General features: G+C 56.0%; 2 protein-coding genes across 2 annotated transcripts in view; one reads left to right on the forward strand and one right to left on the reverse strand.

Moving 5' to 3' along the window:
- Nucleotides 1–4,719, forward strand: part of BRSK1 (BR serine/threonine kinase 1) — a 44,986-nt gene extending 40,267 nt beyond the window's left edge. The window contains exons 18-19 of the mRNA XM_007535172.2: nt 1,441–1,530; nt 4,134–4,719. Of these exons, the coding sequence (XP_007535234.2) occupies nt 1,441–1,530; nt 4,134–4,291 (248 nt within the window). The 3' untranslated portion in view covers nt 4,292–4,719. The remainder of the gene's footprint in view (nt 1–1,440; nt 1,531–4,133) is intronic.
- A 120-nt stretch (nt 4,720–4,839) lies between these two features.
- On the reverse strand, nt 4,840–12,241 carry TMEM150B (transmembrane protein 150B). Its single transcript, XM_007535198.3, has 6 exons — nt 11,895–12,241; nt 11,374–11,433; nt 11,224–11,291; nt 10,910–11,037; nt 8,131–8,314; nt 4,840–5,354 (listed from the first exon to the last, which is right to left on the reverse strand). Exons 1-6 carry the CDS (start codon nt 11,960–11,962, stop codon nt 5,089–5,091), a joined length of 774 nt encoding a protein of 257 aa, XP_007535260.1. The 5' UTR covers nt 11,963–12,241; the 3' UTR covers nt 4,840–5,088.
- Between the last annotated feature and the right edge of the window lie 2,013 nt (nt 12,242–14,254).

Below are 14,254 nucleotides of genomic sequence, written 5' to 3' on the forward strand. Positions count from 1 at the left end.
ATGATTCTGACTATGATTGTGGCTGCCACTGATGTCCAACAGTGTCCACACCTACTTTTCCAGATAGAAAGAAACACAGAGGCGGGGGAGGGGGGAGTGCAGCAAAGAAGCTTTCTCTGTGTTGCCAAAGCGTCTCGTGTGCCCCATCTCAGGGACTTGAACCTGGGTCACAGCCTGGCACAGCAGGGCCCTCAGATGAGGCAGCTGACCGTCCCCAACAGTCTCCCCCTTAGAGAGGAGGCAAGCCTGACAGGTTCGTGGACTCGGCCTTCCCCTGGTCTTTCTGCCGCCCTGGCCTAGTGGAGTTCTCCCCTCTGCCCAGTGTAGGTCAGGGGCTGCAGACGGCTCCGTGGGCAGGGTGTGCGCCTTACTGTGCACGAAACTCCAGATCAGAGCCCAGAAACTACATGGAAACAGCCCGGGTGAGGGCTGGGGAGACAGCATCATGGTTATGCAAAAGCTTTTCAAACTTGAGGCTCTGAGATTCCGAGTTCAATCCCCAGGACCAGCGTGAGCCAGAACTTAGTAATGTTCTGGTCTCTGTGTCTACTCTTTCTCGTTAAAATAAAATCAAAATATTTAAAAGGAAAAAGAAACAGCGTGGGTGACATTAAGGGGGATGAGTGTCTGTGTGTGTCTTTAGGTTTGATTCTTTGAGATTTCTTTATTATTTTTTTTAACTTTTTTCTCTTTTCCAGAAGCACCCTGCTTTTTAAAAAAAAATTTTAATATTTTATTTATTTTCTTTTGTTGCCCTTGTTTTGTTATAGTTATTATGATTGTTGTTGATGTCGTTGTTGGCTAGGACAGACAGAAATGGAGAGGAGAGAAAGACAGACACCTGCAGACCTGCTTCACTGCCTGTGAAGCGACTCCCCTGCAGGTGGGGAGCCGGGGGCTCAAACCGGGATCCTTACACCGGTCCTTGTGCTTTGTGCCATGTGCGCTTAACCCGCTGCGCTACCACCCAACTCCCTCTTTATTATTTTTTAATAATTTTTAAATGTTTATTTATTTTAGAAAGAAAGAAAGCCCAGATTCCTGCTCAGTTCTAGCTGATGGTGGTGCTGGCATTTAAACCTAGGACCTCAGAGCCCTAGGCAATGAAAGTATTTGTATTTTTATAATTCCTTCTATTTTTTTATTAATATTAGATAGGACAGAGAAATTGAGAGAGGAGGGGGGAATAGAGAGGGAGAGACAAAGAGAGACGCCCACAGACCTGCTTTTCACCACTTGGATGAGAGCCGGGGGCTTGAACCTGGGTCCTGCCTATCAGAGTGAGTGTGACATGAAGCAGAGAGCAGAGAGAACCTGCCACACCACTCGGTACATGCGGCGTCAGAGATGGGACCGGAACCCCAGACTTGGCAGTCCTGTGCTCCCCCTGCTCAGTCTTTCCTTTGGTCTGAACTGGAAGCTAACTCACTTCTCTTCCAGGCCCCAGCCGGCGGTTCAAGCGAGTGGTGGAGACCATCCAGGCCCAGCTGCTGAGCACCCATGACCAGCCGTCTGTGCAGGCCCTGGCAGGTGGGACGCAGGAGCCCAGGGGCTGCTGGGGGGGAGCCTCAGGCTGGAGAGGAAGCCCCACCCCACCCCCAGTCCCTCATAGGCTGTGGGGATGCCTGCCAAGGAAGGTTCCGGAATTGTTCTGTGGGAGGGCATCTCGGGACCTTCCTGGCCTGCTGGGAGCAGGGGTGGGGGATATGCCTGACTCTCAGTTTTACTGCCGGAGCCACTTTTGCACCCAGACAGACAGACAGACAGACGGGGAGAGACACCACAGTGGCAAGGCCTCCTCTGGGCTTCGGCACCTCACATGTGCTGCAGAGGCTACAGTCTGAGCCTCACGGGCAAAGCAGGTGCCCTTCCTAGGAGCTGTCTCTGACGGGGGACTTTGGGGGGACCCTGCCCTCATGGAGTGGAGGCTGTGTACCCCATGGGAGCCCCCCACCCCGTGAATCTGACTATAGTCCTAGCTCGGGAGAGAGTCTCTACAAAGTGGGGGGGCACTGTAGGTGAAGGTGGGAGACTGGTGACCAGATTGGGCCAGGTCTCGGGATTAGTCTCCAGCTGCCGCCACACAGGGCCCAAAGACCACCGGCTCTGATGGCCTGGGCGGTAGTGAGCATTTCACAAGGCCTGTAGTCTCAGCCACAGCCCCAGGGTCACGTACCCTCCGCAAGTCCCTCCCACTCTCCACCCCAAAGTCATTGTTTGGTCACATCTCCCAGAGGTCCCAGAAGCTTAGACCTGAACAGGGAAGGTTCCAGGAGACTGGAGATCCCATCTGTGTGTGTGTGTGTGTGTGGGGGGGTGTCCAGGAGACTGGAGATACCATCTGTGTGTGTGTGTGTGGGGGGTGTCCAGGAGACTGGAGATCCCATCTGTGTGTGTGTGTGGGGGGGGTGTCCAGGAGACTGGAGATGCCGTCTGTGTGTGGGGGGGGGATGTCCAGGAGACTGGAGATCCCATCTGTGTATGGGGGGGTGTCCAGGAGACTGGAGATCCCATCTGTGTGTGTGTGGGGGGGTGTCCAGGAGACGGGAGATCCCGTCTGTGTGTGGGGGGTGGGGGGTGTCCTGCCTTACTGGGAGCCTGATTCAGCCCACCCACCCCTGGGTTAGATGTTTGGGTTGTTTTTGTTTTTATATTTCTTTTTGGGGGATTAATGGTTTACAGTCAACAGTAAAATACAGTAGTTTGTACATGCATAACATTTCCACATAACAATACAGCCCCCACCGCCGTCCTGTTCCAGGACCTGAACCCTTCCCCGACCCCAAGTCCCTTACTTTGGTGCAGGACACCAACTGCAGTCCAGGATCTGCTTAGAGTTTTCCCTTCTCATCTTGTTTCTCTGCTTCTGCCTGAGAGTGAGATCATCCCAGCTTCCTCCTTCTGTTTCTGACTTATCCCACTTAACATGCTATCTTCGAGCCCCATCCAGGATGGGGTAAAGAAGGGGTATTCCCCATGAGCCTGAGACTGTGGAGCCCCAGGAATAAGTCTCTTGGCATAACCGCTGTGCCGTCTACCCCTGTTCACATTTCTCAGTTTGCCACAGAACAATTCAACTCCCCTCTAGGTCCTCCTGTGCCATCATGTTCCAGGACCTGAACCCCCACCCCCCACCCCAGAGTCCTTTACTTTGGTTCGTACCCTGGACCCTGAGCCTGATTCAGCCTACCCACCCCAGGGTTTAAAATATATATACACACATATATATGCAATTTCCTTTTTTAAATGTTTACTTATTTATTTATTCATCTGCTAGAGCACTGATCATCTCTGGCTTATGATGGTGCAGGGGACTGAACCTGGGACTTTGGAGCCTCAGGCGTGAGAGTCTCTGCATAATTGTTATGCCATCGACTCCCGACATTTTAAAAATAGTCTATTCTATTTTTAAATAGAGAGAGACAGAGAAAGATATATATATAGAGAGAGAGAAACCAGAGCACTGCTCAGCTCAGGCTTACAGTGGAGCGGGGGACTGAACCTGGAGCCTTGAAGCTTCAAGCATGAGAGTCTTGCAGAACCATTACGCAGTCTCCCCAGCCCAGACATTTTTTTATTGTCTCCATTTGGGGGTGGGGGTTACAGAACACCCTGCAGTACACAGCAGCACCCCCCAGCCCCCGGGGGAAGGCAGGAGCCACCATTATTGCCCTGGGTGACCAGGCTGCTGGGGTCCCCAGTGTTACTAGACCAGGTCGCCAAAGGCCAAGAAGCAGTAGGCTCAGCACCTCAGCAAGGGGGTGGGCAGGGTGACTCCCGGGAAGGGGGAGGCTTAGTGGCAGCAGTGCAGTAAGACCCGCAGGGCCAGTGGGGGTCTGAGGGCTCAGTTGGGACCTGGCAGAAACTGCAGATGGGTGTCGGAACCCATGTGACTCCTGGTCCCTTGGCTGGAACAGTCAGTCCCGCCCCGCCCCACATGAGGGGCACCCCTGTCCCCAAGGTTTGGCAGTCAGCAGGGAGTGCAGTGGGGGCCCTGATGACCGCAGGGGGTGGGTTGTGGTGGGCAGCTGTGCCGTCAGCTTCTTGGCTGGCTGGAGCTTTGCATTCCCCTAGAGGGCAGATGGTCTTGGGGAGACTGAGTCTCACCTGCCCCTTCCATCCCTCCCTCCCAGATGAGAAGAACGGGGCACAGCCCCGGCCCACCGGCACACCACCCCGAAGCCTGCAGCCCCCACCCAGCCGCCCAGACCCAGAGCTGACTGGCTCTCCCCGCCGAGGCCCCCCCAAGGACAAGAAGCTCCTGGCCACCAACGGGTCCCCTCTACCCTGACCCCAAGGGGCCAGGGAAGGAGGGGAGCCCCCTCCACCCCCCTTCCCTGCCCCCCAACTGTGAATCTGTATATAGGGGCCAAGGGATCCGGAGGGAGGGGGACACACACAGCCCAGCCTTGGAGCTGTGCCCAACTTGGGAGGGTGGTTCTGGGGGAGCTGGGGGTGGGGAGCTGTTTCTATTTTATTTATTGATTAATTTATTATTTTATTTATTGATCAATCTCTCTGCAGGGTGGGGTGGGGGAGGGACGGGGGGCTGGTTGGGGGTGGCTTAGCAGATCCGGACGGACAGGGCCATCTGTCCTTGTGTCCTCCCCAGCTCCCCTATCTCCCGGGCCCCTCCCCAGTCCTGCCCCTCTCCCCACCACACCTCCCACCACCTTCTGTACGGATTTGCTCTCCGGAAGGAATTCTGGTTTCGCGTGATCCTGCCCGCGTCCGTGTCTCTGATTCCGCCGGCAGCAAAAATAAAAAAAAGAAAGAAAGAAAGAAAGAAAGAAAGAAAGAAAGAAAGAAAGAAAGAAAGAAAGAAAACAACAGATCATAATAATAATGACAATATTAATAACAATAATAAATAGGCTTGATCAGGGATGGCTGACAGCCGTGGCCTCTCGCTTCCTGGTGACCCTGCCCGCTGGGGCATGGGGCCCTGTGATGCCAGGGGTTGAGGGTGCGAGCTGATGGCCGTCCACCGTCCTGTGAGGTCACTGTTATCCCACGGTCCATGTCACGGTGCCAGGGCTCCAGGGTCCAGCCTGCGGTTTCCTCCAAGGGTGGCGGCCTCACAGCCGCTCAGAGCTGCTGGGACAGCTGTGTCTGCAGGGGTACCGGGGAGGCGGGCGGGCTGCTGAGGTGGGGACCCTCTTTTTTCTGGAGACATAGGCTACAGCCGTCCAGGTCCCAGAAGTCCACGGCCAGGAGCCCGAAGAGCGTGAAGAGCCCCATGGCCAGAGTCCACTCGCAGACGGCGGCCGCCGAGCGCAGGTCCCGGGCGTGGAGTGCATCAGGGGGTCCGTCCGCAGACCTCCACCGCACACTCTGGGTGTGGAGAACCACCACTGCACGGGGTCAAGGAGTACGGCGGGCAGCTGGGGCCAGGGCGAGTGTGCGCACAGCGCCCTCCAGGCCGTGCCCCAGGCCCTTCCTGCTCACACCAGAAGGATGAGTCCTCCCCTTCCTCTTCCTGCTCACGGGCCATGCCACTGCCCACTGCAGCTTGCCCCTCAGTCCACTGACACTCTCCCTGCACTCAGTCCTCTCTCCTCCACCATGCACTCCCCTCCACTGCCCACCACACCCCACCGTCCACTCACACCCCACCACCACTCCCCTCCACTGTCCACTCACACCCCACCACCACTCCCCTCCACTGTCCACTCACACCCCACAGTCCACTCACACTCCACCATCCACTCACACCCCACCATCCACTCCCTCCACTGTCCACTCATACCCCACCATCCACTCATACCCCACCATCCACTCACACCCCACCATCCACTCCCCTCCACTGTCCACTCATACCCCACCGTCCACTCACACCCCACCATCCACTCCCTCCACTGTCCACTCACACCCCACCATCCACTCACACCCTACCATCCACTCACACCCCACTGTCCACTCACACCCCACCGTCCACTCACACCCCACCATCCACTCCACTTCACTGTCCACTCACATCCCACCATCCACTCACACCCCACCGTCCACTCACACCCCACCATCCACTCCCCTCCACTGTCCACTCATACCCCACCATCCACTCACACCCCACCATCCACTCACACCCCACCATCCACTACCCTCCACTGTCCACTCATACCCCACCGTCCACTCACACCCTACCATCCACTCACACCCCACCATCCACTACCCTCCACTGTCCACTCACACCCCACCGTCCACTCACACCCCACCATCCACTCACACCCCACCATCCACTCCACTCCACTGTCCACTCACACCCCACCATCCACTCACACCCCACCATCCACTCCACTCCACTGTCCACTCACACCCCACCATCCACTCACACCCCACTGTCCACTCATACCCCACCATCCACTCACACCCCACCATCCACTCACACCCCACCATCCACTACCCTCCACTGTCCACTCATACCCCACCGTCACTAACACCCTACCATCCACTCACACCCCACCATCCACTCCACTCCACTGTCCACTCACACCCCACCATCCACTCACACCCCACTGTCCACTCATACCCCACCATCCACTCACACCCCACCATCCACTCACACCCCACCATCCACTCCCCTCCACTGTCCACTCACACCCCACCGTCCACTCACACCCCACCATCCACTCCACTGTCCACTCACACCCCACCATCCACTCACACCCCACCGTCCACTCACACCCCACCGTCCACTCACACCCCACCATCCACTCCCCTCCACTGTCCACTCACACCCCACCGTCGACTCACACCCCACCATCCACTCCCCTCCACTGTCCACTCACACCCCACCATCCACTCACACCCCACCACCCACTCCCCTCCACTGTCCACTCACACCCCACCATCCACTCACACCCCACCATCCACTCACACCCCACTGTCCACTCACACCCCACCGTCCACTCACACCCCACCATCCACTCCCCTCCACTGTCCACTCACACCCCACCGTCCACTCACACCCCACCATCCACTCCCCTCCACTGTCCACTCACACCCCACCATCCACTCACACCCCACCACCCACTCCCCTCCACTGTCCACTCACACCCCACCATCCACTCACACCCCACCATCCACTCACACCCCACCGTCCACTCACACCCCACCACCCACTCCCCTCCACTATCCACTCACACCCCACCATCCACTCTCCTCCACCGTCCACTCACACCCCACCATCCACTCACACCCCACTGTCCACTCACACCCCACTGTCTACTCTCCTCCACCATTCACTCCCTTCCACTGTCCACTCTCTTCCACCGTCCGCTCCCTTCCACTGCCCACTCATACCCACCTTCCACTCTCTTCCACCTTCCACTGCCCACTCACACCCCACCTTCTGCTCTCTTCCACCATCCACTCCCTTCCACTGTCCGCTTGCACCCAAGCAGAATGTCTCCTACCCCTCCCTCTTGAAGGCCAGCTGGTAGGTCTTGTCCTGTCTGCCCCCACTTGCCCTGGCCTCACCTCTGCTGCCCTGCCCTGCCCTGCCCTGCCCTGCCCGTCTCTGGCGTACAGAGCCTTGGCCTCGCCACCGGTGTGCACCTGCTCCAAGTCCCAGCCCGGCACCTCCCACCCCACTCTGGCTTCCTGGATCTGTTCTCAGCACACTGGCTGCCACCTCCCACTTCCACATGAAATGTGACTTCCTGAGATCAGTACTAACCGTGACCCCGACCCCATGGGTGCTAGGGGAGGGGTCTCGAAGCCTCTTGGATCTGGCCTTCCAGCAACCACCTCCACCAGAGCCACTCTGCTCTCCAGACATGGGACTGGAGGCCCTGCCTGAGCTGACTGACTCACTGAGCCTTGCCTGCGCCACCGCCACTGCCACCGCCACCGGGGCTGGCAGGAAACCGCCCCTTCTGGGCTGACTCAGGCTGGAAAGGAGCCTCCACCCTGCGGTCCGTCTGGGAGAGCCCTGGCCCCTTACCCATTTACATGGTGCAGACACGACTCCCTGTGGCCTCTCCAGCTGGAGAGTTAGGGGTGGCACCAGAGGGCCCACCAGCTCCCCTGAACCTCCCTGGGCAGGCTTGGCCTGGAGGCCAGCCTTGTGGGAGCTCAGTGTGTAGTCCTGGGGGTGCGGGGCTAGGTCCCAGGGGACGAGAAGGATACTGGCCACCATGAGGATGGTGCAGGAGCTGCAGAGTCCCAGGCGAAGGAGCCTGATCCAGGGGCCGCCAGGCTGTGGGGGGTTCCTCCAGCGCCACAGGACAGCCAGCTGCAGCCAGAAGTAGGCGGTGCCCACGAAGAAGGCCAGGAAGGCGCCGGTCAGGTGGACGGCCAGCAGGTGCTGGTGCTGTGAGGCGAGGGCTGGGCTAAGGGCCAGAGCCACCACCAGCCTGCAGGACCTGCCTCAGTGGCCCTGGCCTGCCCCCGAGTCAGCTTAGGCCGTGAGAGCACCACCCGGGTACTGAGGCCGCAGCAGCCACCAGTTCAGTCCCTGACTCTGCACTTATGCCCTGAATAGCAGTGTTCTGGTCTCTCTGTGTGTCTTTCTCATAAAAATAAGTCATTTAAAAAACTACACGGTGGGGAGTCAGGCGGTAGCACAGAGGGTTAAGCACAGGTGGCACAAAGCACAAGGACAGGCATAAGGATCCCGGTTCGAGCCTCTGGCTCCCCACCTGCAGGGGAGTCGCTTCCCAGGCGGTGAAGCAGGTCTGCAGGTGTCTGTCTTTCTCTCCCCGTCTCTGTCTTCCCTCCTCTCTCCATTTTTCTCTGTCCTAACAACAATGACATCAATAACAACAATAATAACTGTAACAACAATAAAATTTAAAAACAGGGGCAACAAAAGGAAAACTAAATAAAAAAAAAACTACACGTGGGGTAGGGGAGATAACAGAATGGTTATACACAAGAATTGTCCTACCTGAGGCTCTGAGGTCCCAGGTTCAATTCCCAGTACCACCATCAGCTGGAGCTCAACAGTGCTCTGGTCATTCTCTCTCCATCTCTCTCTCTCTCTCTGTCTCTCATTAAAATTAGACAAAATGTTCTTTAAAATTAAATGGTTGTGGGTAAGCTAAATAGGTCACTTGGATAGTGAACTGCTCTGCCATGTGTGTGACTCAAGTTCAAGCCCAGGCCCCAGTGCACTGAAGGAAACTTCAGCAGTGTGGTCTCTCACTCACTCACTTTCTCTGTCAATAAATATGTAAATGGTTGAACAACTGAAGAAATGGCCCCAATGCCAGAGCACTGGGTTTGCACGCCTGAGGCTCCTGGCTCTATCCCCAGCACCAGGCATACCACTCTGGCTTCTTTCTCTTCCCTCTGTCCCAGGTGAAACTCTCTCTCATATGTAACCAATTGAATGTATAAATAAACAGCCGAGCCCAGGAGGTGGCACAGTGAGTAGGACATTGAACTTGGAGGAATGAGATCCAGAGTTCAATCCCTAACACTCCATACGCCAGAGAGATGTCCTGACTATATATATATATATATATCGTGTGTGTAAATAAGTAAATAATGAATAAAATATTTATTAAAATAAACAGTGGTCTGGGAAGCGGCACAGTTCAAGCCCAGGTACTGTGGATACCAGAGTGATGCCCTCATTATCTCTATCCTCTTTCATTCATAAATGTTTTTGGAGGAGGTAGCATCATGGTTCTGCAAAAAGACTTTCATGCTTGAGGCACCAAAGGTCCCAGGTTCAATCCCCAGCACCACCATAAACCAGAGCTGAACAGTGTTTTGTTTTTGTTTTGTTTTTAATTTTTTTAATATTTATTTATTTTCCCTTTTATTGCCCTTGTTGTTTATGTTTTGGTTTTTAAAAGAAAAAAAAAAACTAAATTATTTTCAAGCTGGGGGTAGGGAGACAACATAATGGCTATGGGGTGGGGGGTTTGTTTGAGGCTCCAAGGTCCCAGGTTCAATCCCCAACACGATAAGTGCTCTGGTGAAAAGAAACAAATATTGATGGGGGCCAGGCCGGTTCGAGCCCCCGGCTCCCCACCTGCAGGGGAGTCCCTTCACAGGCGGTGAAGCAGGTCTGCAGGTGTCTATCTTTCTCTCCCCCTCTCTCTCTTCCCCTCCTCTCTCCATTTCTCTCTATTCTATCCAACAATAACAACAATAATAACTATGACAATAAAACAAGGCCAACAAAAGGGAATAAATAAATAAATAAATGTTAAAAAAGAAAATAAACAAATATTGATAAGTATTTAAAATACTGTTCAGGGGGCAGAGAAATAGCCTAGTGGGCCGGGTGCCCACCTTGCTATGTTTGGGGCTGAGATCTGAACCCAAGTATGGCAAGCGGACTCCAGTGTTCTCTTTCTGCCTCTGTTCTCATGAAAAAGTCACCCTGCGCAGTGAAATCCTGCTACCAGGGCTCTGCAACAGAAAGTAGTAGGGTTGGAGGAGGAGTAATGACCATAGTAGTAACAACAACAGCGACAGTAACGCTTCTCGTTGAGTGTTCCTTGGTGTGGGGAAATGAAGGCGGGAAAATCGCTCACTTGGATAGTGCGCCTGGTTTGTCAGGCATGTGACCCAGCCTTAGCCCGACTTCCCCCTCTTTCTCCCTCTCCCTTCCCCTCCCCTCCCGCTCCCTCACTCCTTCCCCATCTTTCTATTTGAAGAAGTCAGCCCGGAGCGGCCGCGAGGCAACCACCAGAAAGGAGTGCATGCCATTTCACCCTTGGCAGCGATTAAAGGGGCAGCGGGTCCCCCAGCCTAGAGTTCAGCCACATCATAAGCCAGCACCCGCTCCCACGTGGCGCGGCACCCAGCAAAAGAAGCCGACAGCCGGGCGAGAAATACAATTCCCAGGAGGCCGTGCGCGCCGGAGCCGCCCCGATGCGGGGCCCGAGGCCCCGGGCCATGCTGGGACTTGTAGTCGCAGTCTCTGGCTGCCCGAGCCCCATTGTCTCACCTGGAAATTGCCCACAATGGAGGTGCCCAGGGCACAGAGGAGCCCGCTCCCCAGAATCACGTAGTTAGGCCACTTTCTGACGCCCCAGTCCCGAAGCTGGTGGTAACGGAGAATGCAGATCCAGGCGGCTGAGGGCAAAGGGAGAAAAAAGGGTGGGAGCGAGCGGGAGGCGATGTTGGGGTGCGATGGAGCGAGGGGTGCAAGCCGGCCGCGGGAGGTGCGGGAGGGAGCGGCCCTCCTCCTCCCAGTCTCAAACGGCTGGAACTGGACCCCGGCTGGGAGGGCCGACAAGGAAGGTGGACTCAGGTACCTACCTGCCGCGGCCCCCAGGTTGAGCACCTGGCTGAAGACGCAGCTGGGAGGGGGCTCACCCCCACACACACTGCGAAAGACGAACAGCTCAGCTCCTGGACCCCCGGCCAGGACCCTCACCTCCACCCCTGCCGCCCCCCAGCGCCCAGTACCTGATGTAGGGAAAGACTTCAGACACGTTCACCTTCTTGTGGACCACAGCAATGCCGAAACTGGGGGACACATTCAGGGTTGGGGGCCTTCAGTGTCAAGGCTCCCTGGCCACCCTCTGGAACCCCGACTCATGCTGCCTCCCCTCTGTCCTCAGACCAAGGGATCCAGGTCCTTCATCTACCTTCAGATGCACGTGCCGCCCCCCCCCCCACTTCTTTCTCTTTTAATTTTTTATTATCTTCATTTGTCTATCGGATAGAGACAAACTGAGAGTGGAGGGGGAGGAGAGAGGGACAGAGACAGAGAGATGCCTGGCGAAGCTTCTCCCCTGCAGGTGGGGATCAGGGGCTGGAACCTGGGTCCTTGTGCATGTTAACGTGTGCTCGACCAGGTGCACCACCACCGGGCCCTGCCCCAACCTCTCCATCAGACTCAGCAACCCCCCAACCCCCTTAGACCCAGGGGTTCAAACCTTTGGCTTGTCTCTAGGACGCAAGGGTCCCTCTTGCCTTATACTCACACAATCCAGATGCCAGCGGTAGCCCCGAGGGCCAGGAAGACGGGCAGCAAATACAGGTAGCCCCTCATCCCAGGCTCTTCAGGGGAAGGGGAGAGGCGGGGGCTGGGACTGGGGTCAAGAAGCAGGCTCTCTTCCTCTCCTGCAGGTGAGAGCAGCCCTACGGGCCCAGGTAGGCTGGGTGGCCAGCCTCTGGCAATGGGTCCTTCTGATGGGCAGCTCTGTCGCTGACCACTTTGCTGCCCTTCCTTGCTCAGCCCCGGCCTCCAGGTCTCCCTGCCGCCTTCCTCACCCAAGCTCTGGATCTCTTCCCAGGGTTTCCCCAGGATGCTGTCCTGCTGAACTCTCTGTGGGGAAGGAGGTCAGGACTGGGTGGAGCCAAAGTTCCAGTCAAAGTCCAAGTCGGAGCAGCTCCCCAAGTGTGGGCTCTGGATCTGAGTGTCACTTTCGCATCCCCCAGCTGCCACTTCCGTCAGTCCCCTCAAAACCTAGCAGGCAGCAACTTAGCTTTTGGAGGCCTCCAGCTTCCTTCCTTCTGCTTCAGAGGTTCAACGTTCCACCCTCCAGCACCCAGAGCCACCCCCCTCCCCGCCTCCAGCCTGCCTCTCCTGGTCCAGACCTCCAGGTCTAGAACACGTGTATTGGTTCTGATCTCGGGCTCCCTCCTCCCAGCCCTCACCTCCACAGGGACTTTGAATTCGGGCCACCAGATACAGGACTTTGAATGTGCAGCCTCGCTTGGGCAATGGATGTGTGGCCTTGGTGCCTCTGCCCTTTCACTCCATGCCCCACCTTCTTGCCCAGCCCCAGCTCCCTTCCTCCCTGTGGACTTCCCCAGTGGGCTGGGCCTGGGTGAGACAGGACATCCCGCTGATAATAGCTCTGCCCCAAGTCCACAATTCCTCTGCCCTGCCCAGCTCCTTTTTGCCCCCCTCCTAGCCTTTGCTTCCTGCCTGCCTGTCCTCTTGCACCTTTGGTAACTGTAGCCAGGATTCACCCTACTTCGCCAGACTTTGGAGTTGAGGGCCCCAGGCTGGCCTCCCTCAGATGCAGGGCTCCCCCATCCCCTGCTCCCTCAGATTCAGGCATCCCCAGCTCCCTCCTCTCTCAGATGCAAGGGGTCCCTGGCTACTCCTCCCTCAGACCCAGGGGTCCCCCAGCCCCTCCTACCCCACAGCCAGGGCTCCCCCCACCCCAGGCCCTCTTCCTTCAGATCCAGGCTCCAGACGCTCTCGTCTTCCCTTAGCACTCTATCTCTCTGTATTATTGATATAAAGCTCACATAAGATAAAATCAGCCATTATAGCACCCTGGGAGGTAGGTATACGTGTTAGGCTCCTGAGCTTGATGTCCTGAGTTCAATCCCTGATATTGTATGTGCAATGTAATGTCCTGGCTCTCCCTGTAATACATAAGTAAAATTTAAATAAAGAAGTCACGATGAAGTGGACAATCCTGAGTAACCAACACTTTGGTCTGGATCAAGCACATTCTCATCAGCTCAGGACAAGCTGTGTCCCGGGACACGTCCAGCATTCTGCTCATGTGCACTATGCCATCCCACTGGCCCTTGTGAGTGTGGATGGGCGGCCAGCCAGCTCTCCTGGAGAGCCTAGCCCCCGTCGAATTGAAAGAAGCTTCCTAGCTGTGTGGTCTCTCGTTCTTTCTCAGTCCCTGAGCCTTCTCTGTGTATGGAAAGAAACAAACAAACACTTTTCATAAACTTTTATTTTATTTACTTGATAAGATACAGAGAGAAATTAAGAGGAAAGTGGAGAAAGAGAGAGAGAGAGAGACCTGTAGTGCTGCTTCACAGCTTGTGAAGATTCCCCATTGCAGGGGGGTCGGGACCTGAGCCTGGGACCTTGCTCAGTTTTTTTTTTTCCCTCCAGGGTTATTGCTGGGCTCGGTACCTGCACCACAAATCCACCGCTCCTGGAGGCCATTTTTCCCCCCCTTTGTTGCCCTTGTTGTTGTAGCCTCGTTGTGGTTATTATTATTGCCCTTGTTGACACTATTCGTTGTTGGATAGGACAGAGAGAAATGGAGAGAAGAGGAGAAGACAGAGTGGGGGAGAGAAAGAGAGACACCTGCAGACCTGCTCCACCGCCTGTGAAGCGACCCCCCTGCAGGTGGGGAGCCGGGGGCTCGAACCGGGATCCTTACGCTGGTCCTTGCGCTTTGCGCCACATGCGCTTAATCCACTGCGCCACCGCCCGACCCCCGCTCAGTTTTTTTTTTTTGTTGTTGTTCTTTTTTGCCTCCAGGGTTGTTGCTGGGACTCGATGCCAGCATTATGAATCCACTGCTCCTGGAGGCTATTTTTTCCCTTCTGTTGCCCTTGTTTATCATTGTTGTTGTTG

The sequence above is a fragment of the Erinaceus europaeus genome, chromosome 2, assembly GCF_950295315.1.
Source record: "Erinaceus europaeus chromosome 2, mEriEur2.1, whole genome shotgun sequence".
In the NCBI taxonomy this organism is placed as follows: Eukaryota; Metazoa; Chordata; class Mammalia; order Eulipotyphla; family Erinaceidae; genus Erinaceus; species Erinaceus europaeus.